This window comes from Rhinolophus hipposideros (genome assembly GCF_964194185.1).
Source record: "Rhinolophus hipposideros genome assembly, chromosome: 22".
Lineage (NCBI taxonomy): Eukaryota > Metazoa > Chordata > Mammalia > Chiroptera > Rhinolophidae > Rhinolophus > Rhinolophus hipposideros.
The window spans coordinates 1,886,888-1,910,184 of NC_138068.1; the positions used below are offsets into that span (position 1 = coordinate 1,886,888).

Here is a 23,297-nt window from a genome sequence, read left to right on the forward strand (position 1 = left end):
CTTCTGCTGCTTCCCCAGCACTGGCTGAGTCTGAACGCCCAGTGAGGACGCTGCTTGGGGCTGTGTGCCACCTCTGTCACCAACACGGAATCCGGCTCTTCTAACGCCAGAGCCAGTTCTGCAAACCCAAGGTGTCCACAGAGCTCTGACCCACTTCAGACGAGCCCTCACACTCCCGCAACTGCCATCAAGCACTTCTTGATACCCGGGGCCCGTGTGGTGCCCGCGTCCAGGACGAGAGACAACTAGCACGTCCGAATGTGGATAAGTGGTAAATTCGGGGTGGGGCCCCTGCACAGTGGAGGTGTCCTGTGTGCCTACAGTGTCAGCGCTCGAAACCGCCCTCCCTCACATTGTGTGGGACACACATGTGAGCTGAAAGCTGGGTTGGGACAAAGGGAAAGCACAGCAAAACACATGCACCAAGCCCGTCTCTCGACATCGCTGGTCACCAGTTCTGATCCACACAATGGGTACGATCGCACCTCCCTGGGGAGCTCTGGTGAGGGTGACAGGTGACGCTGAGGATGGCACAGTCTGACCAGAACTACTCAATGTCATTACAGTGTATTATAATGGCCTCATCTTAAGTTGCCATTAAACTCCGTAGTTCTGAAATGCAAACATGTTACTTAACCTTTAAGCCAGAGCATCAGGAGGTCGCCATCCTCACATCTAACGGGTGTGTGCATGTCCTTCTGGAGCCGAGCCAGAAGGGACTCCTGGGCCATCACCTTGGGGAGCCAGCAGCTCCCGCAGCTCTGTCAGCGGGGGGCACGTGACTGCTGCAAGCCTCGGGCAGCAGACACCTGCCTCCTGTTTTTCACCTGGCTACCAGGACCCTTTCTCCGTGATGGTTTTGTTCTTGCGGCAATGAGTAGAGCATGCCAGTCTTACCTCTTATGTGACAGAAGCCACTTTCTAAGTATACAGACTTCCCTTTCTAAACTCAACCTCTTAACTCTGACCAGGCGGAATGACGACAGGAAAGGCTTCTGAGAAAACAGCACGGGCCCCTGAAGCGGCATGGCCGTCCCCATACACAGCGGCAGGGGCCTTGCGGTCTCCACCAGCAGCTGTGGGCTCTTTCCCAGGGGACCCTTGAGGAGAAAGCCCACAGGAGGCAGTGGAGGTCTCCATGCTCAGGAAGAAGCATTTCTCTGGCTCCCAGAGCAAGGTCCGCCCTGATTTGGGGCCAGGCAAAGGCAGCACTGGGGCTGAGTCCGGCTTAACCTCCACTCACCATTGCTTCTTTGTGGGCCCCATGGGTCCCTGGAGCCAGTGGACATTGCAGACAGAGTCCCCCACACAGAACCACCTGGCTTCCTGGAAGAGAGTGGCGAAGAGATACCGTGGAGATTTCAGATAGATAGCCCTGGCTCGATATGTGCAATGATTCATTTATATCCTGGCCTCAAGACACAGTCTAAAATGTTGACTGTTCATTTCATCTAGTCAACAAATATTTACCCAGTGCCCGTGGCGTGCTCTCTGCAATCCAGCAAGCTGGACATAAATACTAACTCACAAAGGAGGGAGGGGCCACTAAAGCCAGAGTAGGGCCAAGGCCCAAGGAACAAAGGATGGTTAGAAGGAGCTGGAAAACCCAGGCTCACGGCAGAAGATGGCATTATGTGCTTAGCTGGCAGAGGGAAAGACAGGCATTCGCTAGTGTGCACAGCTCTTGTTTTCCCTAAGTCGAGGATTAGTCAGCTCTGTTGGATAAGACTGTAATGTTTGAACCTTGTTTTTCTCTTCTCTCCAGGGAAAATGAGTCCAGAGCTCTGTACTTGTTCAAGGGTGCCACCTGGGACCTAATTCCTGTGCCACCATCCTCACAGCCACAAAATGGCTGCTCCGTTGCAGACATCACGTCAGTATTCCAGGCAGGAGGAAGAGGTAAAGGCAAAAAGCATGGCCCACTGAGTCGGCTCAGGAAAAAGTAAGGCTTTCCCAGAAGCCTCATCTAATAGAATAACCTAATTAGATCCCACTGACTGGAAAGGGGCCATGTTGCCACCTTGGGGTACAAGAGTCTACTGGAGGTGGGAGTCTCTTAAACAGGGCTCCGTGTGAGCCAAATGGAGCAGCTCAGATGAGGTTTTATTAGTAAGGAAGAAAGAGAGAACGGCTATTGGACAGGCAACTTGCAGTGTCTAGTCATTCTCATCATACGTGGTTGGTGTCATCACTGGTGTCATTTATTGGAACATCCCCAGCAGCTCCCGCTCGTCGGTGAACGAACAGGGGACTCAGAAACATCACAGTGTCAGCATTTTATGGCTCATTCATTACTTCACTTGACAATACTGATCGCACACCCACAACACCACACGTCAGGCATGACCCTGGGAGTTGGGTGCGCAGTGAGATTTGCCTAGTTCCTGCCCGTGCGTCGAGCGACGCCTTCTGCCCTGGCAAGAGTTACCTGTCTTCACAGACGTGGGTTGGGCCAAACTGTGTGGGCAAAGAAGCCATTTCCAACACAGTTGTAAAGACAAGATAATGGTACTTTTGTGCATGCCTGTTACGTTGCAGCAAGTTCTTAGATTCCCACTCTGAATACCAGCATTTGGTCTCCCCTCAACCTTGCCTCAGTCTGTGCCTTGTTATGCAAATGAGCCATTCATTCAACAAAGCACTGCCTCTCCACTCTGTTTGGGGAGCATACTGGAAGCTCCAGAAACTACTGGCAGACACTGATGCTTGTCTCCTGGGCATGCACTCCTCCCATCTTCCTTCCTAAAACAGAACCCCAATTCTGCTCCAAGTAGCAATTTGCTCCTTGGCCAGGTGATGGGTCATACAGGGACTAAGCCGAACATGACAGTGCAATTCTCTGCTTCCCAGCTTCCCACTGCATTCAGCTGGGAGTGGCATGTGACCTGATGCGAGCCACTGAGAAACTGCAAGGTTTCTGAGAAAGTGCTGACTTTCCTGACGCAGAGAAGAAAGGCAGGTGGTGCTCCCACTCCCTCCCTTCTTCTGCTCTGAACTCAAAAGCAATGCCCGGAGCCACAGCAGCCCATTTGCAATGACGAGGCAATAACCTGACAAACCAATAAACTAAAGGTGGTACAATGGTAAGAATAACAATTAGACCTGAGAGGGTGCCACAGGTCTGCTGCTCCAGCCCTCACCACCAACTTCTACATTGTTATGTGAGAAAAATTAACCCCCATCTATTTATTTATTGGGTTTTATCTTGCTGGCTGAGAACATCCTGAAACGACCGAAATGGCAAACCAGAGTGACAGGGTGGCAGCCCTCATGAGTTTTTTGGTTTAAGGAAGACAGAATATCGATGGGATGATGTAAATCCTGCAATGGTCCTAAGGTAACTGGGGGTGGCAGGGGGCGGGAAGGCTTTTCTGCGGAAGTCTCATGAGATGAAGTCATCAGAAATAAAACTCCCCTTTCGACAGCATTTGACTCACAGTGTACCCGCTTTCCTCAGGCAGTGTCCAGCCCCCACTCCCCCTGCGTCCGGCAGACATTTCTCCTCACCTGACACCCTCTTAGGGGAGATAGGACACCCACATCCTGAGTTCCGACGATGCCACCTATCGCTGTCCCATCCTTGCAGGCTTTTTGCCATGAAGCTGGACCGGGTTCTCCCAGAACTCTGCCCGCCAGAGAGAGCACAAGGCCGGTCACTGCGCCACGGCAACCGCAGGCGGGCTGACAGTCAATTATTAACAAGGTGGAGAACAAGACACCGGCCCAGCAACTGCCCCAACTACCTTCTGTGTTAGCCTAAGGAAACTGGCTTCATGGTCCTATTTTAGACATTACCATGCTCCAGTGATCATGGCCATAAGTGAATTATCCCGAAAACCAAACTACCTCCTAAGAGTAGGCACAGCAACACCCAGGGTGTACCAGATTGGGGGTGGGGATCTAGGCACGCTACAAATCAGCGAAATGAATGCCCCGTGTTGTCATACGCAGCAGATTTGCTATTCAAAGGGTTTGCAATACCATAGGATCCGCTACCCTATTGGGGAAAACTATTTTAAGCCTAATTAGCACGAAACTTTTAGCATGCAAACGCATTTCATTTCAACATAAAACAAAATGCCACGACATTTCTTCCATGCATTTATCATAAACAAGTTAATTACTATGTAACAAATCACTCTTTCTGGATTCTGGATATTTGGGGCTGCTGGTAAGCTGACTCTAGCAGAGAGGGAGCCACAGAGCAGTCGTGAATGGCTTACGGCGCACTTAGAATGAAACGGTGACTCTCTGAAGCTTCCCTTGTCGAATCAAGGTTAAGCTCTCTCCGTTGGAATAACTCAATTACCCGTCGTCATTACCTATTTAACTAGATTCCTACCAGAAGAACAGAAACACTGTGCCACTTACTTATTGTTGACACATGTATCTTCACTGGGGTCTCGTAGTTTGCAAAGTTTTCTACATAAATAAATGGAGAAAATTTTATCTGCCCTGGCTTGAGTGCATGTCAGCTTTCGCCTCCATACGTGCAAAGTTATTTCTAAGACTTAAAACATCTCTTTGTCCCTGAGATTCTTCAGAAGACCCAGAGGAAGGAAACAGTGAGAGGGTGTCGCAGCCAGGTGCAGGGGAGCAATGGCACTCTAGCTCGTCCCAGGGGAGGGGGGCTGCAGGACCCCTAATGCCTGGGACACCTTCTGCAACTCTCTCCTCAACCAGGGTCAGGCTGGGCCTCACTTCTGGATAAGTGCTTAGCAAACAAGTCTCACATCCACACATTCCAGAAGCCGTCCACACATTCCAGAAGCCGGTCAAGACCACCTACAATGATGGAGCCTTCATCTGCCACTAGGTGAAAACCATCTCGGCATGTGGGACAGGACCACATCCAGCCAGAGGTCAGGGCTCCCCCCGCCCAGCTCAGTCTGGACCCACACAACCTACAGGGACACAGGAGACACTCCTTTGAAATCTCAGTTTATCATAAAAAGTACGAGAATCTGTCACTCTCTTCTGTGGTAGGCAGCACTTGTTGGTACTAAAATAGAGGCAGTTTTTTCTGGAATTCCTCAGTAAAACTGATGCTGCAACATCTCATCATGTTTAGCTTCATACCTGGGGAGGCATGAGGATGTCAGCTCCCGGACACGGGAACAGCGCACTGCCATACGGGTCTCCTGTTATTTGCGATGGTACAATGTACTGAGGGTGAGAGAATCTTCTGGGCCTTCTCTGCAGGCACGCAGGGATTCTCGGTAAACACACAGATCCTGCGATGACCTCACCTTTCCAACTCTAAAATGACACACACAGCGCCATTACCAGAGCACCGCCTGAAAACTGTTACCACGGACACCTACTAATATAGCACATCCATTCCTTCTAGGCCAACGGCTCAAGAGATTTTTATGTTTTTATTTTATTTATTTATTTTTTTGGTAATCAATCAATGAAAGAGTTAATAGTATCATACCTCTGCTTTAGCAGTCAACTCAGATGACAACAAATAAGAAAAGTTGGATTCAGTGCAAAACGAAAACCCTGATTCATGTAACAGGAACCAACAAGTCAACAAGCTCTGTCTCCAAGGGAGAGGGTCTAAAGAACCACCTCACATACCCAGTACTCGTGGGAAAATCCTATATTCCCTAAAACACAAAGCTGGGAGAAAGGCAGCAGCCTAAGGACTGTTCAGTCATGAATGCTGAAATTTAGCTTTGGTGCTTGCTCTCCAGTTCTCTTCCTCCATCACTTTGGACTCAGCTAAATGCTGCCACTTTCTGGGAAACGGATGTTGGGAGGGAAGACACATAGCCAAGACACTCTGGCTCTGACTTTGAAACCTTAGGGAAGGAAGCACTGATTAATTTCCCCTCCCATGCAAATATAAAGTTTAATTAGTTTGTCTGCAAAGGGAAACAGATCAATATACCAAATGGTCTACTGTCATCAGAGTTCTGACGTTCCTCTGACTCGCCCATCACAAGTGTGGACAGACTCCCGCGATGGTGGTAACGCTAACTGGCAGGACCCTCCTGCCTGTGTGTTTTCGTGTTGTCGGTGGGACGGTAATGAAAATGAATGCCACGTTTGTGAACAGAACGTCTGTGGGCTTATTTACCACATTTCCCACAACATCGTCTGCTTCACCGTGCATTTCAAAGCAAGGATAATTTAAGAATCCAGAATTTCATACATAAAAATACTTAGGAAGAAAGTCTCCCTCTGCACAGTATTTGGGTGACGTTACATTCAAATTCTAATCCGTGGCCCAGGAAATGATTCACCTCACTCAAAAATGACAGGGATTCTGAATCATTCACCTTTGATGCAAAACGTTTTTCAGGTCGCCCAATCCACAACTCGCTGACCTCACAACCAGCATTCTGCAAAGAGATGGCTCAAAGGCAGCCCAGCCTGGCATTTTCCACCCGAATGTCTCCCCAATCCACAGCAAGGTGTGCAATTCCTTACCCCCTCCTCCTCCTCAGCCCTACCTTTGAGGACCTTCTCTCCTTCCAGAATATTCTGGGAGATTAATGCCGTGTAATCTTCTTCGGAGAATCCAGCCTTGCAGCTCTCCCTGGCTGTCACATCCCCATTATGAGCCTGAGGACAGAAAGAAGAGAGGTTAGAACAAACCTAAGTTCACAGAAATTTAATCCAGCCGACGCTCACCAAGGGCCTGCTGTGTCTCAGCTATGACAGAAACAGGATAAACCCCAGCTTCCACCCAGACTTCGCAGTGGTGCTTCTGGTCTCCAGGGACTTAAAGTGGCTTTGGCCTGGGGACAGAGTGCTGCAGAGGGACAGCAGGCGGCAGGCGTTTCAGGGCCTCAGGGGCGGTGGCAGAGGGGAAAGTCTGAGGACTGTTCAGAAGGCAGCAGGCAGGACAGCCCAGGGTTATAATGAAGACAGACAGGAGGGGAGGCCAGGGGACGGGCCATGTCCCAGCCAGGTCACCCTTCAGGCCACAGGGCCAGCTGTGGCTCAGGTGGACCAGCACGCTGTCTGCTCTCTGCAGTCACCAGGGAGGGAGGTGGTGGGCAGAACAAGAAAGGTGATTCTCCAAGACTGCTCAGAGCGGGACAGCAAGGAGACTGGGGTGAGGAGGTGAGGGGGGTTCCACCCTCGTGTTTTCTCCCCCACCCCCTACCTCACTTCCCTGGACGCCTGTCCACCTCAGGAGCCTCCATCTCCAGCGCAACCCAGGGAGAGAGCTCCCCTAACTGACCAGAAAGGGTGGATCTCCTGTTCTCTGGGCGCCCAGGCTTTACCGCCCAGTGGGAGGTGGTATAGCTCCCACACGGGGAGCACTGGGGCGGGTGGAGTGGCCTCCTCCCAGACTGGGGAGTGGGAGCCACAGGTCAGCCGCGGGGGCGGGGACGGAGGGAGAGACCGTGAGTGCCACAGGGAAGCCAGCCTGCCATCCCTGCGGGCGAGGGAGCGTGGCGGGGCCCTCCCCCTGCCAGCCCACGCAGCAGGGGCGCAGCCCACACCCCCAGACGCGCCTTCACGGGCGGCGGAGCAGCACGCACCTCTACCGTGGGCTGCCTCCCCCCGCCCGGCCGGGGAGCTGCCCAGCCCGAGCTCCTGCACCCACCGCCTGCGAGGACGCGCGCGGGAGCCCCCACCCAGAAGCACCCGGGGAGGGAGCGGGCGCGGGGTCGTTCCGTGGGAAAAACTCCGCACCGCGGCTCGGTCCTCGGGCACGAAGCTCCAGGGAGACGGAAGCCGGGGAGGTGCACTCGCCCAGGAAAGTTTGGAGCCGCCCCCGGCGAGTGCCGCGCTCACCCCACGCCCACAGCCTGGGAGCGGCCTGGCCCGCGGCGCGGGCTTATTTCCGAGGTTGCAGCGCGCGGCCCGGGAGGAGCAGCGAGGCCGATCCGCCACGAGAGGGGGTTCCTGCAACTCTCGCGGCCCCGGCGCCTCCCTCCGGGGCGCCCCCGGCGCAGCCTGCGCGCCGCCCCGGAGCTCGGCCCCAGCGGGCGCGGAGCCGGGCTGGAGCGCGGCTCGTGGGCTCCGGGGGAAGCCGGCGAGAGCTGGGACCACGCTCCAGGGAGCCCGGCGCCCGGCGCTGCTCAGCTCGGCGAGGGCTCCGCCAGACACGCTCCGGCCCGCACCGCGGGGCCTCGGCGGCCGGGGCGTCCCGTGGTCCGCAGCAGCCGCCCACCCGCAGGGACGGCTCTCGCGGGCACGCAGAGGATGAGGACCCAGGCGGCGCCGCGCCGCGATCCCCAGCCCTCGGCAGGGGCGGCCGCCCAGAGTGGCCCCAGCACCCCGACCCCCGGCCCGCTGCCCGCTGCCACCAGGTCCCCGCACCCGCAGCCCCGGCCCGGGTGGGTTCGCCAACTCCGGAGGCACGCGTGTCCCGGGCGAGGGGAGGGCGCGCCGGCCCCGCCAGCAGGCAGCCCCCCCGGCGCGGGCGAGCCGAGCTCCGGGCAGCGGGCGCGGACCAGGGGCGGCGAGGGGCGCGCGGCGGGTCCCGCTCGGGGCAGGGCTCCTGCGCCCCCACCCCCGCCCACCGCCCACCGCCCACCGCGCGCAGCTCCCCGCTCCCCGCTCCCCGCGGCTCCGTGCTCCCGCCGACCACAGGGGGCTTCACGGAGCGCGGGAGCCGGCGGGGGGCAGCGGGGGCAGCGGGGCGCGCGGGGAGCGGGGAGAGACCCCCCGGGCCGCCGGGGTGCGAGGCGGCAACTCACCCGGAGCGCACCGCAGAGCGAGAGCAGCGCGAGCAGCGCGAGCAGCGCGCCCGAGCCCGCGGTCATCGTCCCCGCCGCGCGCGGAGCCCGGCGTCCGGACCCCGCTCCCGCCGCCGCCGCGATCGCGCCTCCCGGGTGGCGCCGCCGCCGCCGCTCCAGCGGGGCCCGCGCCTCCAGCCCCCGCGCCGGGAGCCAGGCCGAGTCGGCCGGCGGCGCGCTCCCTCGGGCCGGTGCGTCCGCCCGCCGGCCCCGCAGCCGCCCGCGCCTCTGCCCCGCGCGCTCCGACTGCAGGTGAAGCCGCGCGGCCGCCCCGCCGAGGCCCCGCCCGCCGCCCCGCCCTGCGCTCGCCAGCCCGAGGCGGGTCTTAAAGGCGCCGCGCGCCCTGCGCGCCCGCACCGCGAAGCGGGGACGGGCGGGGAGGCTGGAGCCCGCGTCGGCCGAAGGGGCCACCGCCACTCCGTCTACCGGAAAAAGTGTGTGGGCGGCGTGACGACCGCAGAAGGCACGGGGGTCCCCGCCCCCAAACCCTGGGCACCCCTCATGCGCTGGTCCAACTTCCTGCCGGGGCCACGTTGGGGGTGGGTACTCAATTCTTTGCTGTGTCTTCTCACTGACCCCAGCCCTAGGTTCCCCTCCTGGCCAAGCACCCATGTCTGGCTGCGCAGGAATCTACCTTGTGACATTAGCCGGTTAGAAAGGGACAGAGCACCGAGGCTGTATCTCAGGCCACAGGCTGTGCACACCCTCCAGCCCGCTGGAAAGCTCCATGTCCTGGGCCCTGGCTGGAGATGGCCTTAAGGACTGGGGAAGAGACCAATGCCTATTTGTGCATCAAAACGTTCTGTTAGGCCCGCGAAACCAAGAAATAAATTAGAAACCCCTGGGAAGGAAAGGAAAGGAAGGGCAGACATTCTCCCCCAGACGGTAGAACTGCCAGGAACTTCAGTGAAGCCAGGCCAGGCGGGATCCATTGTCTGCTTGGGTGAATTCTGAACTGGGGGGACACTTCTTTAAGGGATCATCAAGTAAAAAATATGTACAGCTTGGAAAGGGAGTAAATTTCTGCACATTCCTTTTGGCTTGGAGATTTAAAGAACAGTGGCTTTGTTTGCTCAGATATTTCACAATTTCTTTGTCTTGGTTTGGAGGTGTTCTGTGTCCGGATACATTAGTTCTGGTTTAAGAAATTCACTGCAAAGGAGAGGGAGGAAGATTGAGGGAAACTGTTGAGCTCCAAGGTAAGAGGCAATTTGGGCAAGAGAACAGAAAGCTACAAAACAGCCTCTCCTTCCCCCAGAACTCTCACACCTAGGCAGGGTGGCCTGCTGGTTAGTGCCCTACACCGACCTTCAGAAAATCCAATTTTAGGTAACTCCCAAGGGGCAGGGTAAGTTCTATACCAAAAGCATAAGGCGACGTGCAGTTTCTCACCCTGTAACTGTGTGACTAGTAAACAGAACACCATGTCTGCCTCAGGTCCCCACACATCTCCTCCATTCCCAGCTCAGTGGTGGGAGAGGAACGAGTTATCCATTTACACAGCTGAATGTGCTGGGCTTATCACGTTCAGACTTACGTGGAGGACCCGCATGACCAGTGAGGTTTCACGGACAAGCCCATCCAGAGTCCATGCCAGGGAAAGTCCATTGCTGGGCCACATGCTCACATCTCTGCAAGGCCCCCTGGATCCTCCTTTACACAGCGAGCTCTGCTTCAGCGATGCAGAGAAGTCTGAGCTGACTGAGGCTTCTCGCTATTGTCCTGAAATGTCCATCACTGGGACCTGCCTTTGTCTTCAGAAGGCCCGAGCACAACGCAGACTGTTCCTTAGGAGAGGTGCCCCAGAGCCCAGCATTTGCTCCACTGGCTCCGTGAAAATGTCCACAGCGAGGAGATGTGCCAATCTGAAAAAAAGAAAGCGGTGTTGGGTGCCGTCCCGAGACCAAAACACTGGGTGAAACACATGTCCCCGTCCCCCACCACCGCCTGTCCACACCTAGGCTCTGCTGTGACTTTCCGACAGGTACATACATCCGGCCTTTTCCAGCCTCGATCAGGCCCAGGTACAGGAGCTTTTGCACTTGAACTCAGAGTCGCCCTAACTCTATAAGTGGGCGCTACTACCATCCCCATCGTCCGGTGGGACACAGGGCGGCCTGCAGAAACCAGGCCCAGGCCCAGCTGCCCTGTCAGCCTCCCAGCCCAGGCCCTGCGGCCCCGGCATGTAGCATTTCCCAGACTCCTTTGGTGGAGGGAGCCCTTTGCCACAGCATATCCTGTCTATGGGAGCTCGTGTTTTCAGGACTATAAGCCAGAAACGTTGCAGTAACTGATGGCAGCCCAGCAGAGAGCATTGGTTTATCAGACTTGCTGTGAGCGAAGCAGTGAGGGTGCATTTCTAGAGAAGGGAAAAATAGGATCTAAGCTACAAGGCACTAGATTTCAAAGGGTGGTGTGCAGCTGGTCCCTCAGGTGTGGCCCCCAGACCAGCAGCATGCAGACCTCTCTAGCTTGTTAAAAAATGCAGAATTGCAGGCCACACCCCAGACTTACCCTGTGGGAATCTGCATGTGAAGAGAGCTCTCCTCCACTACACTCTGTTCTCAGAATCTTAGAAGGGCTGGTGGAAAAACACAGATTCCTGGGTTCCACCTGAGACCAGCGGCCGTGGCTCTTTGGGCCCTGGGGCCTGAGGCCTCGGACCTGGCCTTGGAACAGCCTCTGGTATGTTTCATGCACACCAGAGTGGGAGAACCACAGGCCCATCCCACAGGTAATGAGCAGCTCCTGGAAGCCTCACACAGGTGCTGTTTTCTGGGCTGGGCCCTGGACCTACTGACTCCGCTGTTGGGGGCGGAGCCAGGGAATCAGCTTGAGGAAGCCCAGGGAGGACCCCCGCTGCCCTGCTCTGCCCACTGCTGGAAGAGGACCTGTGATCTGCCTACAGGATGAAGAGCCCTAGAGAAAAGTGCTTTTGTTTCTAAGAGATTAAGAAAATGCACTTGGGAGGGTAGCTGTGAGTGGCTGCCCCCTCTGCACACCTGTACACTGTTGGCTGTAATTGGACTGCAGGTGTTTGCCAGCTGGTAGACTTCTCTCCTCCCCCCACTTGTTGAGGTGAGCCTGGGAGGGGTGCCTGTTTAGGAGCAAATCCGGTGCCTGCACCGGAGCTGCATTGCCCTGCTTTTTTATCTCATGTTAATTTGTTTTGCCCCCATTTCTCATTATTTTTGTAGGCACTTCAGTGTTAAACAAAAAGTTGTTTTGTAAAGAAAGCAGGGAGATTGTCACGCAGGGGACCCTGCTCGGAGCGCCATTTGTCACGCAGGGCGTCCTGCGGGGTCTCTGGTCCTGCTCCCCACATAAGAACGCAGGACACGGTGAGGCCAAACAGGAACACCCACGGAGCCATAGATGGGGAGTCAAACCAATATATTCTCGCTGGCGGCTGGGCTGGAGACACAGGAAGCAGGATCTACATACTCTGCCTAACAGCAGTCCGCGCTTGCCAGCCACCATCTCCTTGCTAGCCCCCATTCCTTTCTGCTAGCGTAGCCACAGCCGTTATATTACTGGCCAATGGCTTACGGGTTACAGGTGACGGCCAACTAGCCACAGCTGCTGGCCATCTGATCACAGTTGATGGCCATTTACTACCCGAGCCAGCACCTTTCTATGTGAGGCCGAGAGCCTGGAAACTGCTGTTTGGGGCTTTGTCCCCACAGAGATGTTAGCAAAAGGTGTGTTCCCAGAATGAAACAATCTTTGTGGGCAAATGAAGACATTCAAGGCACTTGTGGAAGGGGATGAAATCAGCCTGCCACCTAACGCAGTTCAAGAAAACCCCCCTGGGTGGAGCAGAGAAGCTCCATCTTAAAGGAGAGAGAGAGACAGAGAGAGAGAGAGAGAGCAAGGAGCTCTTTGCCTTTCAGCCCAGGGACACTCGCCCGCGAGGGCACTGACACGGGACAAAGAGGGGAGCAGCCCTTATGATGACTGGTTTTCTTTTCACCAAGATCCTCTGTCTCCTCTCACAGTTATTGATACTCAGTGTGTGCCAGACGCTGAGTTGAAGGGTTTGGAATCATTACCTTAAATAATCTCTCATATAAAGGCGTGGTTTTCCACGTTCCCCAAACAGAAAACAGAGCCTGTCTGGGTTATGGACCCGGGTGTGGCCAGGCTGTGGCCTGCACTGGACAGTGTGACTTACTTAGCCCTAGCAGACAATCACTAGGCTCTGGAGACAGAAAACTCCAGGAGGAAAGACGCGAACGCTCTCCCCAGCCTCACCCCATCTTTGTCCTTTTGCAGCCTTCTGCCCCCTACGACCAACTCCCCCACCCAGGAGCCTGACCTCCGGCCCCACCCAGAACACATGTCCTTCCAGGACTCCGGTGTCCTCTGTCAGGACACTGTGGGCCTTTGTGTGACAGGTGGCCCCTCTCTCCAGCTTGGTCGCCCTTCCTCCAGGGGCATGGGCAGGCTGCGAGTGCCCCCGTATGCCATATCTGTGTCCCTCTTCACACTGTCACGCGGTCATGAGCGGTTTTCTGGGTGCCTTCCCTGGACCCTGAGACCTCTAGGGCGGGTCACAGTGTGTTTGCCCCTCTCTGTGAAGCCCAAGGTCTGGTCCCCAGTGGATGAATGACAACAGTGACGGTCACATTGGCAGCACTCGTGACCGCCTGGGCTGCGTCCTACACTCCCCATCACAGAGGAAGGGAGCCAGGCGGCTGAGTCCACACACACACCCTTAGCCATGCCAGCACCCCCAGGAAGCCGGTCGCGTTTGGTGTGTTTTAAGAAAACATGGGCTCTGGTGGGGCTGGCTCTTCGGGTGCTAATGCTCCTCTGGGACTTGGGGTGGGAGTGGGATGAGGAATTTGGATTTCTGGAAACTTCTGTGGAGCAGGAGATGGGAAAAGCTCACCCAGGAGGGAAAAGAATATAAACAGCACCTACTGTGCAGTGACCCCCAGGCACCGGATCTGCTGGAGAAGGAAGGTGGGAAGGGCCATCTCAGGGGCCCAGGCGTGGTCATTGTGTGTTGGCATTTTGCTCGTTGGCCCCTGTCTGCTGTTAGGAAAAGTGGGAGCAGGAGACATGCCATGGGGGTGCCTCTGACAGACCTCACTTGCCACCTTGCACGGTGTCCGACTTGCCATTCACTGGGTTTTAGAAGCAGCTTGACAGAGGAGGGAAGGAGGTGAGGGTAACCTCAGCTGACACAGGCAGGCAGTAAACGTCAGTGAGAGTCGTATGTAGCGCACCCCATCACGCTCCCTCCCCTGACTCCCCAGGACCATGCAGGCCCTATCCCAGGAACGTGGTCCTGTGCAGCAGCCTGCTCCCTGGACCTCCTCGCAGGGGATGGAGCTGTGCCCAGCCCTTCTTTGGATGCCCCATGTCCTGGACCATCAGGCTGGGAGCAGAAATTGATGTTTTTTTCCTTGTACTTTATTTTTCTGTTGGTTCTCCCCCCAAAGCACACCCTACCTCCGTCTACCTCCCCTCCAGGGGACATCGAGCCCCTCTTATCTTGCACCTGGATCCCCATAGCAGCCTTCTCCTCCTGCTCACTCTGCAAACCAAGCCCCACCTGGACCCACCAAGAACCTGAATCAGAGAGTGTCACATCACGCGCCCCCTTCAAGCCCACGTGTCAGACCACCTCCCTCCAAGATTGCTCCATGACCCACAGGACCTGTGCCATCTGGCTCCTGCCCTTCCTTCTCCCTCCCCCCGCCCCACGCCTTGCTCCTCAGCGCCAGTCCCTGCATCTGGGTCTCCACACTTGGGCACTTGCTGTCTGGAACATTCCGCCCCCAGGTCTTTGCATGGCTGACTGCGGCTCATCACGCGGGCTCCTATTCAGAGAGGCCCAGTGAGGCCTGGCCAGGCTGCCTGCCCAGCTCCCACTCTGATTCTAGGCATGTCTGACATGGGCAGTGGGCCTGGGGCGCCTCTGCCTGACCCACTGCTCTGCCCCCAGCGCCAGGACAGTGCCCCTGCAGTCTCTCACATACCTGACTACAGGAAGGTCTGAATGGATGATGGGAAAGCTGGGGGTGCGGCCTCCTGAGAGCTCACCTCGGATGAGTGGGGAGGGCCCTTGTGGTGCTGTGCCTGCCTGAGCCCCTGCCCCTCGCCTGGGAGGAAGGAACACTGCTGGTTTTCTTTTCTCTTCTCGTAAAAGCTGGGGCAGCAGAATGAGAATCGGGCCAGAGGAGGGTGGTCCAGCTTGAATGTGCCAATGGCAGGGGCCTTGGAGGCGGGACTGGGGGGAGGGGCGTGCGAGGATGATGATAGCAAATGTCTGAGGAGAGGAAGCCAATTAAACAGCAAAGTCCATAATACTAGATTTAAAGGGAGGGAGAAAACAGGGGAAATGTTGGAAATATGAGTAGACTGCGAGTGGCAATAAAACAAGCGAGACCAAGACAATGGACCGGAAGTGGAAAGTGGACTCCACAAGTTAGAGCAGCCGCTGGTTGTCAGGCTCCCTGTTGCCTGCACCACTCCTGTGTCCCCGCGGAGGTAGCTTCCACCTAGAGACACTGGTTGGACCCTTTCAAGTTATTTCACCTGGTTTTATTATTGAACTTTGGGGGTTACTGCGGGTGACGTTGCACAGAACAAGTCCCAGGGCTGTGGGGTGGCTGGGTTCCCTGGGGGGGGGACAGGAGCTCAGGGGCAGTGCAGGCCTAAGCACAGCACTCTGTGGAGCGTGGGGACATGGGGACACATCCCGTCCTCAGGAAGCAAACCCTTGATTCATCTGACAGTGCGGGGTGGGGTGGGGGGGGTGGGGGGGTCCCCTCCAGGGGGGCTTCTCAGCTCCACAGCTAGAACTCAGAAAGTGGTTTCTTCTGGAGTATTCCCAAACTAAGGAAGCAGAGGAGACCGGAGGGCTCTTTGAGCGTCCAATCGCTTCCAGACAGTCTGAGTGTCCCCCAGGCCCACGGGCACTCACCGCCTAAGCCAAAGACCAGGGAGGCCTGTTTGATCCACCAACCAGTGTCTTTTCTTGGCGTGCGGAGGTTGGGTGCAGGTGCAGGGACGGATGTGACTGCCACAGAGGTCAGCCTCAGAGAGATCCCACCCAGGCCAGCCCTGCTTCTCCTGTCCCTGGTGGGTCCTCCAAATTCCTCAATTCATTCAGGGCTGCACTCTGTTCCAGGGAGACCTGGCCCCTGTCCCCACCACTCACAGGGGGTGGGGAGGTTATACCTGGAACCCCAACCCCAGTGGGGGCAGGAAGCCCAGGATGCCATGCCTCGCACTTCCACACCCGCTGTCCACACCCATCCTCACTACCTACCTGGTACCAACGTGGGGCTCGCAGTGGCGGCCTCAGTGTACCAGTGAGAAAACACACATAGTTGGGCTCTGGGATTACAGAACAGGTCCCACCGTCTTCCCAGAAGCCCTGTATTTCAGGGACCTCCTGCTCTGGCCAATGCACTGTCCCTTGTTCCAGGCTGCCCCTCAGCTTTCACCCAAAGTTACAGCAACTCCACTTTCTATTTACTCTGAATAGCAGATGCCCCTGGGTAGTTTATTTCCCACTTTGAAAAAACCAAGACTTCATATTCCCAAAAAGTATTAGGTTTGCAGAACAGCAGGAAGTGTGGACAGTTCCCGTGTACCCGCCATCTCCCTGCACACAGCTTCCCCGCCCCCCCCCCCCCATGGTTAGTGTGCTGTGTTTGTTACAATTGACAAACCTCTGCGGGTACATGATTACTAACTAAAGTCCACAGTTTCCATGCGGGTGCACTCTTCGTGTTGCATGGGTTTTCACAGATGTGTCCACTTCACAGTACCCTATGGACTATTTCCACTGCCCCAGAAACCCCCGGTGCTTCACCGTGCAGCCCTCTCACCCCACCCCAAACCCCAGGCAACAACTGACTTTCTCACTGTCTCCCTGGTTTTGCCTTTTCCAGAATGGCATACGGTTGCAGTCGTACAGGATGTAGCCTTCAGATCGGCTCTTTCACTTGGCAACATGCATTTATGTTTCCTCCTTGTCTTTTTATCGCTGAATAGTACTCCCCTGTCTGGGTGGACTGCAGTGTGTTTATCCAGTCACCTATTTCACTGCATCTCGTTTGCTTCCAGGACGCCCGAGGTTTTTTTGTTTTGTTTTGTTTTTTAATCATTTATACCCCTCACCCAGTGACAACCCCCTCCCCCCATCCACTGCCCACGTGACATCGCACCCAGCCATTACATTTCCACTGTCTCTATTCCTAATGCTGTCCTCCGCTTCTTGTAACTATATATATAAACTTGTAGTTGACATTCATTATTGTTCAGCTTCAGCTTCAGGTGCACAGTGCTGTGGTCAGGCATCTACATCTTCCCTGAGGTGGGTTCCCTAATGAGACAAGTGTCCATCAGATACCCTACACAATCTTTACAACATTATTGATTACATTCCCCAAATTGACTTTCGTATCCGAGCTTTCAAATAGTGAAGACCGACAGCACTCCTTCCCTCTTCCCCCTCCGTGCCTGTCACATAGCCAGTGGCTTCTCTGGTGACTTAAGGTGTCCTGTGCTGCTGCTGCAGATCCCTCTGGCCTTGTCATGTGGGTGGGGTCACACCCCAGCCTCTGGCCAGGAGCTTGGGGGTGGGGAGGGGAGGGAACGTTGCTCAGGACTTTTCCCTCCCCTCCATGACAATAGCCTCCTTGCCCTGGGTCAGCCTAGCCGTCCTGGAGCTGATCTTCCGAGTCCTGGGGAGCCCCTTCCACGCTCAGATTTTTAGATACCAGTTAACCAAGTTGCTGCCCTCACTGTCTCCCACTTTGTTCTTAGCATTCGGGAATTGGCAGGGATGAAGCACTCTGCATTTATAAATAGTCTTCTTCTTTTGGGGATTTCAATGACTATTTGGATTGTTCTCTCATTCATTTATAAATTATGGCTGGGGAAGGCACATTCTCAACAAATAGCCATTGCTCTTAAGAGATAATGACCTTCCCTGAGCAGCACAGCTTCCCTGCCCAGGAGCCAATTTATTGCACTTGAAATTCACTGTTCAGAGGAATACTGTGAAATTTTTAGAGAGATAGCACAGCTGGAAGAGAGAGGGCTGGCTTCTCTGGTCTGCAGCTCCCGCTCACATGGTCAGGGAGAGTCTGGTCCACACTGAAGGGACGGAGCCCCCTTTCCTGCTGAGCCTTCTCAAGGGCGGAAGAGTGGGCTCTTTAAATGCATTGTCTCGTTTCATTTTCATGCCGATTCCGGCACATCGGCCATCACTATCTGCATTTACTCAGGAAGAAGGGAGACAGGAAGCCACTCCGCCCTCAGTGGCTCTGAGGAGGCAGCGCGTTCCTGCAGCCCTGCCGTTCGCAGGTGAATCCAGGCGGGTCCTCCTGATGCTGCGTGCGGCCAAATAGGTGGAAGTAACTTTTGGGTCCTCTTGAGACTGGGTCACGAGAAGCCTGCAGCTCCCATGGGGCCTCCTGGAGCACGCTTTCTGGGGCCCTGAGCTGCCAGGTAAGACGTCTAATCGCCTGCGGCCGTGTGAGGGCCCTGCTGGCTGTATCACCACCGTGCCCACCTGTGAGCGACACTCTGCAGGACCGTGGAGTCCAGTCCGTTCCCCAGCTGAAGAGCCTTGAGTGGCCTCCACTGATGTCATGGGGAGCAGAAGGAGCACCCAGCTAGGTCCTGTTTCGGTTCCTGAGCCACAGAGCTGTGAGATACAGTCAGAGGTGCTTGTTTTAAGTCACTAAGTTAGGATATGATTTGTTACCTGGCAGTAGATAACCACCTGTGACCCCGCCCGGCTAAAGCGTGGACTCAGGCCCACTAAGCTGTCTCCAAAGCCTGCTTGCTCCATTACATTTGGTTAAGATGCAGGAAGGAAATGCACGCTCACTGCCAAGGTGCCAAGGTGGAAGCTGGTGAGTTCACAGCCTGTCTGGGCAGCTATGGGGGCGGGGGAGGTGCAAATCCTCCTCACAGGGAAGGCCGATCTCAGGCAGCTGACTTGGCCCGACGTCTACTTGATTCACTGCAAACACAGAACCTGGTCCCTGGACGTCCCAGCCACGTCCATGACGAGGCTTGCTTCCCATGCAGCTGGAAGGAAGTGACCATTCTCGGGAGGCCCATGCAAGCCCCTTCACGCCTTCCCATCACACACGGAATGCGTTATCCTGCTCATGCTCCTATTTGCAGGGCGGAAGGCAAGACAGGAAGCGTGTAGCTCCACTTATGTTTTCTCCAACCCCAGAGGAGGTAGGGGAGAGAGAAAGGGAAAAGACACGCACAAAAAGGGCTGAAACAATGCATTTGAGGAGATTAAGTACGTTACGTGCCCCTCCTTGGAAACCTTGCACTGAGTTGCCTGAAGCCTGAGCAGCTGGGGGTGAGGGTGGCGGGTCCTAGGAGACGGGGTCCTGCAAGGGGACCTGGGCAGCCTGTGTTCCCCGTTACTACTCCCTGCAGAGTCATAGTGCTCCAAGAGGAAACTGCAATGCGGAAAATGGGGTGTAAATCATCCTGAAGATGGCAAATGGGGGAACCACGCCTGGGATACTCAAACTCCCTGGTTCCCCCCACGTGGGAGCACAGACAGGGCTGCTGGTCCTGGGCCTCCGCCGAGTGACACTTGCATTGGAGGGACGGCCTCTGTGTGGTTTGAGCTCTGAGAGTCCAACTACAGATAGAGAACCCGCAGAGCAAGGGCCAGGGAAGCAAGAAGCACACGGTCTGCAACCTGCCGACCACTTCTCTCTGCCAACCAACCCGCCGTGCTAACTGCAATCCACGCTTGCCAGCCCAGCCACCATCTTCTTGCTAGCCCCCATTTTCTACTAGTGTAGCCACGGCAGTTATATTAGTGGCCAATGGCTCACTGGTTACAGCTGACGGCCAACTAGCCACAGCTGATGGCCATCCAATCACAGTTGATGGCCATTTACTACCTGAGCCAGCACCTTTCCACGTGAGGCCGAGAGCCTGGAACCTGCACTCCTGGCTCTGTCCCCACAGCACATTTCTGTGTTCTCCATGGTCTGAGAGTCCCGTGAGCGGGGGCCTAGGTGCCCCGTCAGTCACCAGGTCAATAACACATCCTCCAGCTTCCCTTTCCCTGCTCCTAGGAGCATCTTTGCCTTATTAAGAATGCAAATTAATTAATTTTTTTTTATTGTGGTACAAAGAGTTAACACGAGATCTACCCTCTTCACAAAATTTAAAACGCACAATCTAGTGTTGTTAGCTACGGGCACATATTGTACAGAAGATCTCTGGAATTTATTCAGACTTTGTACCCATTGGACGACTCCCCGTAGCCCCCACCCCTCGCCTCTGGCAGCCACTATGTTTCTGAGTTTGACTATTTTAGGTCCTTCGTGTAAGTGGGATCGTGCATATTTGTGCTTCTTGTCTGGCTTATTTCACTGAGCATCACATCCTCCAGGTCCGTCTGTGTTGTTGCATTTGGTAGGGTTTCTCTCTTTTTCAGGCTGAATAATATTCCACTGCATGTCTGTGCCACCTTTTCTTTATCCACGCGTCTGTCGATGGACGTTTAAGTTGTTTCTACCTCTTGGTTATTGGGAATAATGCCGCAGTGGACAGGCTAGTGCATGGACATTCTTCTCAAGCACACATGGGACATTCTCCAAGATGGATCACATATTAGGTCACACAACAAATCGACAAATTTAAGACGACTGAGATCATATTGAGTATCTTTTCTGGTCGCCATTGGATAGAACTAGAAATAAATAGCAGAAGGAATACTGGAAAAATGACAAACGTGTGGAAATCAATCAACACAGTCTTAAACAACCAACGGGTCAAAGAAGAAATCAAAAGGGACTGTAGAAAATGTCTAGAGACAAATGAAAACACAACATAACAAAACTTATGAGGTGTAGCAACAGCAGTACTAAGAGGGGTGTTTATAGCAATAAATACCTGCATTACAAAAAGATCTCAAACACCTCTAAGTGGAAAAAGAACAAATGAAGCCCAAAGTTAGCATAAGGAAGGAAATTATAAAAACCAGAGCAGAAGTAAATGAAGTAGAAGATTTAAAGAAACCATAGAGGTGCAGCTGACGGTTCAGTTGGTTAGAGTGTAAGCTCTGAACAGCAGAGTTGCCAGTTCGATTCCCACATGGGCCCGTGAGCTGCGCCCTCCACAACTAGATTGAAGACAATGAGCTGCCACTGAGCTTCTGGAGGAGCAGCTGGATGGCTCGGTTGGTTAGAGCGCGAGCTCTTGGTTGCCGGTTCAATTCCCACATGGATTGGTGGGCTGTGCCCGAGCAACTAAAGATTGAAAATGGCAACTGGACTTGGAGCTGAGCTGCGCCCTCCACAACTAGACTGAAGGACAATGACTTGGAGCTGATGGGACCTTGAGAAACACACTGCTCCCCAATATTCCCCAATAAAATTTTTTTTAAAAATAGAAAAAAACAATGAAACTGACAGAACTTTAGCTAGACTAAGAAAAAACTGAAAACAAAGAAAAGAAAAAGAGAAGACTCAAATATATTAAACCAGAAGTGAGAGGAGACTTTACAATTGATTCCACAGAAATAAAAAGGGTCATAAGAGGTTATTGTGAATGATTGTACAGCAACAAAGTGTACAACCTAGAAGAAATGAACAAATTCCAGAAAACATGTAACTTACCGAGACTGAATCAGGAAGAAATAGAAAATCTGAACAGACCAACAATGATGAAGGAGATTGACTCAGTAATCACGAACCTCCCAACAGAAAAAAGCCCAGGACCAGATGGTTTTATTGGTGAATTGTACCAAACATTTAAAGAACAATTAACAGCAATCTTTCTCAAACTTTTCCTACACTAGAAGGGAACAGAACACTTCCAAACTTTTTTATGAGGCCTGCATTACCCAGATACTAAAGCCAGAAAAAGACATTATAGGAGATTTATTTTCTGGTCCTCTAAGGCAATAACCCTGATGAACATAGATGTAAAAGTCCTCAGTGAAATACTAGCCAATTGAACACAACAGGACTTTAAAAGGATCATACACCATGTACATACACCATGATCATACACCATGGGATTCATCCCTGGGATGCAAGGATGGTTCAACAGAAAAATAATTAATACGATGCCCCAAATTAACAGAACTAAGGATAAAAATCACATGATTGTCTCAATGGACATGGAAAAAACATTTGGCAAAATCCAAGACCCTTCCATCATAAAAACTCTCAACAAACTTGGAATAGAAGAAAACTACCTTGACGTTTAAAGACCATGTATGACGAGCCTACAGCTGTCATACTCAGTGGTGAAAAGCTGAAAGCCTGTCCTCTAAGATCAGAACAAGACAAGGCTGCCTGCTACTCTCACCACTTGTGGTCAATGGAACTCCTAACCACAGCAGTTGGGCAAGAAAAAGAAAAAAGGCATCCAAATTGGCAAAGAAGAAGTCAATTGTTTCTGCTTGTAAATGACATGATCTTATAGAAAGAAAACCCTAAAGATTCTACAAAATAAACCTATTAGAATTCGCAAAGAAATGCAGTAAAGTTGCAGGTTAAAGTAATCAACACACAGAAATCAGCTGAGATCATCGTTAAACAGACGACATCTAAGTCCCTGTCTCAGGCTCCACTTTCAGGAAATCCACCTGGGACCAGAGGACTCGAGGCATGGTTCCCATGGGTGGTCATCGGACCTCCTCCCCAGGAGCAGCCCTGCACGGGGAGTGACTGGCCTTCTGTCCTACACAAGCAGAGCAGCAGACTCGGCAAAAACAGTCAGAAAAAGTACAGCATTTGAGCAGAGGGCGGATAGAACATTTTAGCCACAGTTTACAGTTTGATTTATGTAAAAGTCAAAGAACCAAATCCTGGTTTTGAAACCATACAACTGACATTGGGCTTTTTACCTCCCAGAGTCACCGAATCAAGGAAAGCTTCCATTCAAAGGGAGACATGGAGCCCCCAAGCCAGCCAGCATTTTTGGTTGTAATCAGAAACCCGAGTATTGTTTGAGCTGCAGCTGTTTTCCTGAGGTCCAGAACAAAGGACACAGGTCACCCACGTTATAAAATTCAGTGGCAGCCCTGCTGCTTCCAGGGGCATATGTTTGCATAGCCTTCTACATAATCGTGTGTGTTCATTTACATGGGTTTTCCTGCTGTGTTCGAAATGCCATTGACTCTGACTACGTAAAATAAAGCAAAATTAATAGTTCAACTTAAGTCAAGTGTATTCATGCATACTGTTCAGGGCGACTGGGAGACGGGAGCCAGTGGCAGCCAGCTGGGCAAAGGGCTCCATCCTCCGACCTGCTCTCTGAATCCAAGGGCAGGAGTTGGGAATAAAGACCATCTGTAGGCTGGTTGCCTCTAAAGCAGGAAAAAGTGTTGTGTTGGGGGAGGCAGTGGGTGCTGAAAATGCTGGAAAGAATAGATGACACATAGTTGCAAAGAAAAGACCATGGAGAAAAATGTCTGTCCCTTTTCATTTTAAAACGATCCATTTCCTTCACATGTTCAGATCCCTTTGCTCTCTGACAACTTGATAGATTGGTTTTACAAAGGACAGCACTGAAGGAATCCAAAAACTGCCACTAACTTAGAGTCAGACTCTCACAGTTGTA

At 53.7% G+C, this 23,297-nt stretch overlaps 1 protein-coding gene across 2 annotated transcripts in view; it reads right to left on the reverse strand.

Annotated features, from left to right (window-relative positions):
* The window catches only part of CDH4 (cadherin 4), a 431,321-nt gene extending 422,451 nt beyond the window's left edge, over positions 1-8,870 (reverse strand). Inside the window, exons 1-2 of one of the 2 annotated variants that reach the window (XM_081034128.1) lie at positions 8,667-8,870; positions 6,462-6,573 (exon numbers count right to left, since the gene is read on the reverse strand). In XM_081034128.1, the coding sequence (XP_080890254.1) occupies positions 6,462-6,573; positions 8,667-8,732 (178 nt within the window). In that variant the 5' untranslated portion in view covers positions 8,733-8,870. Of the gene's footprint in view, positions 1-5,079; positions 5,174-6,461; positions 6,574-8,666 lie in introns of those variants that run through there. The other variant, XM_081034130.1, reaches the window with a different exon arrangement.
* Positions 8,871-23,297: the final 14,427 nt, after the last annotated feature.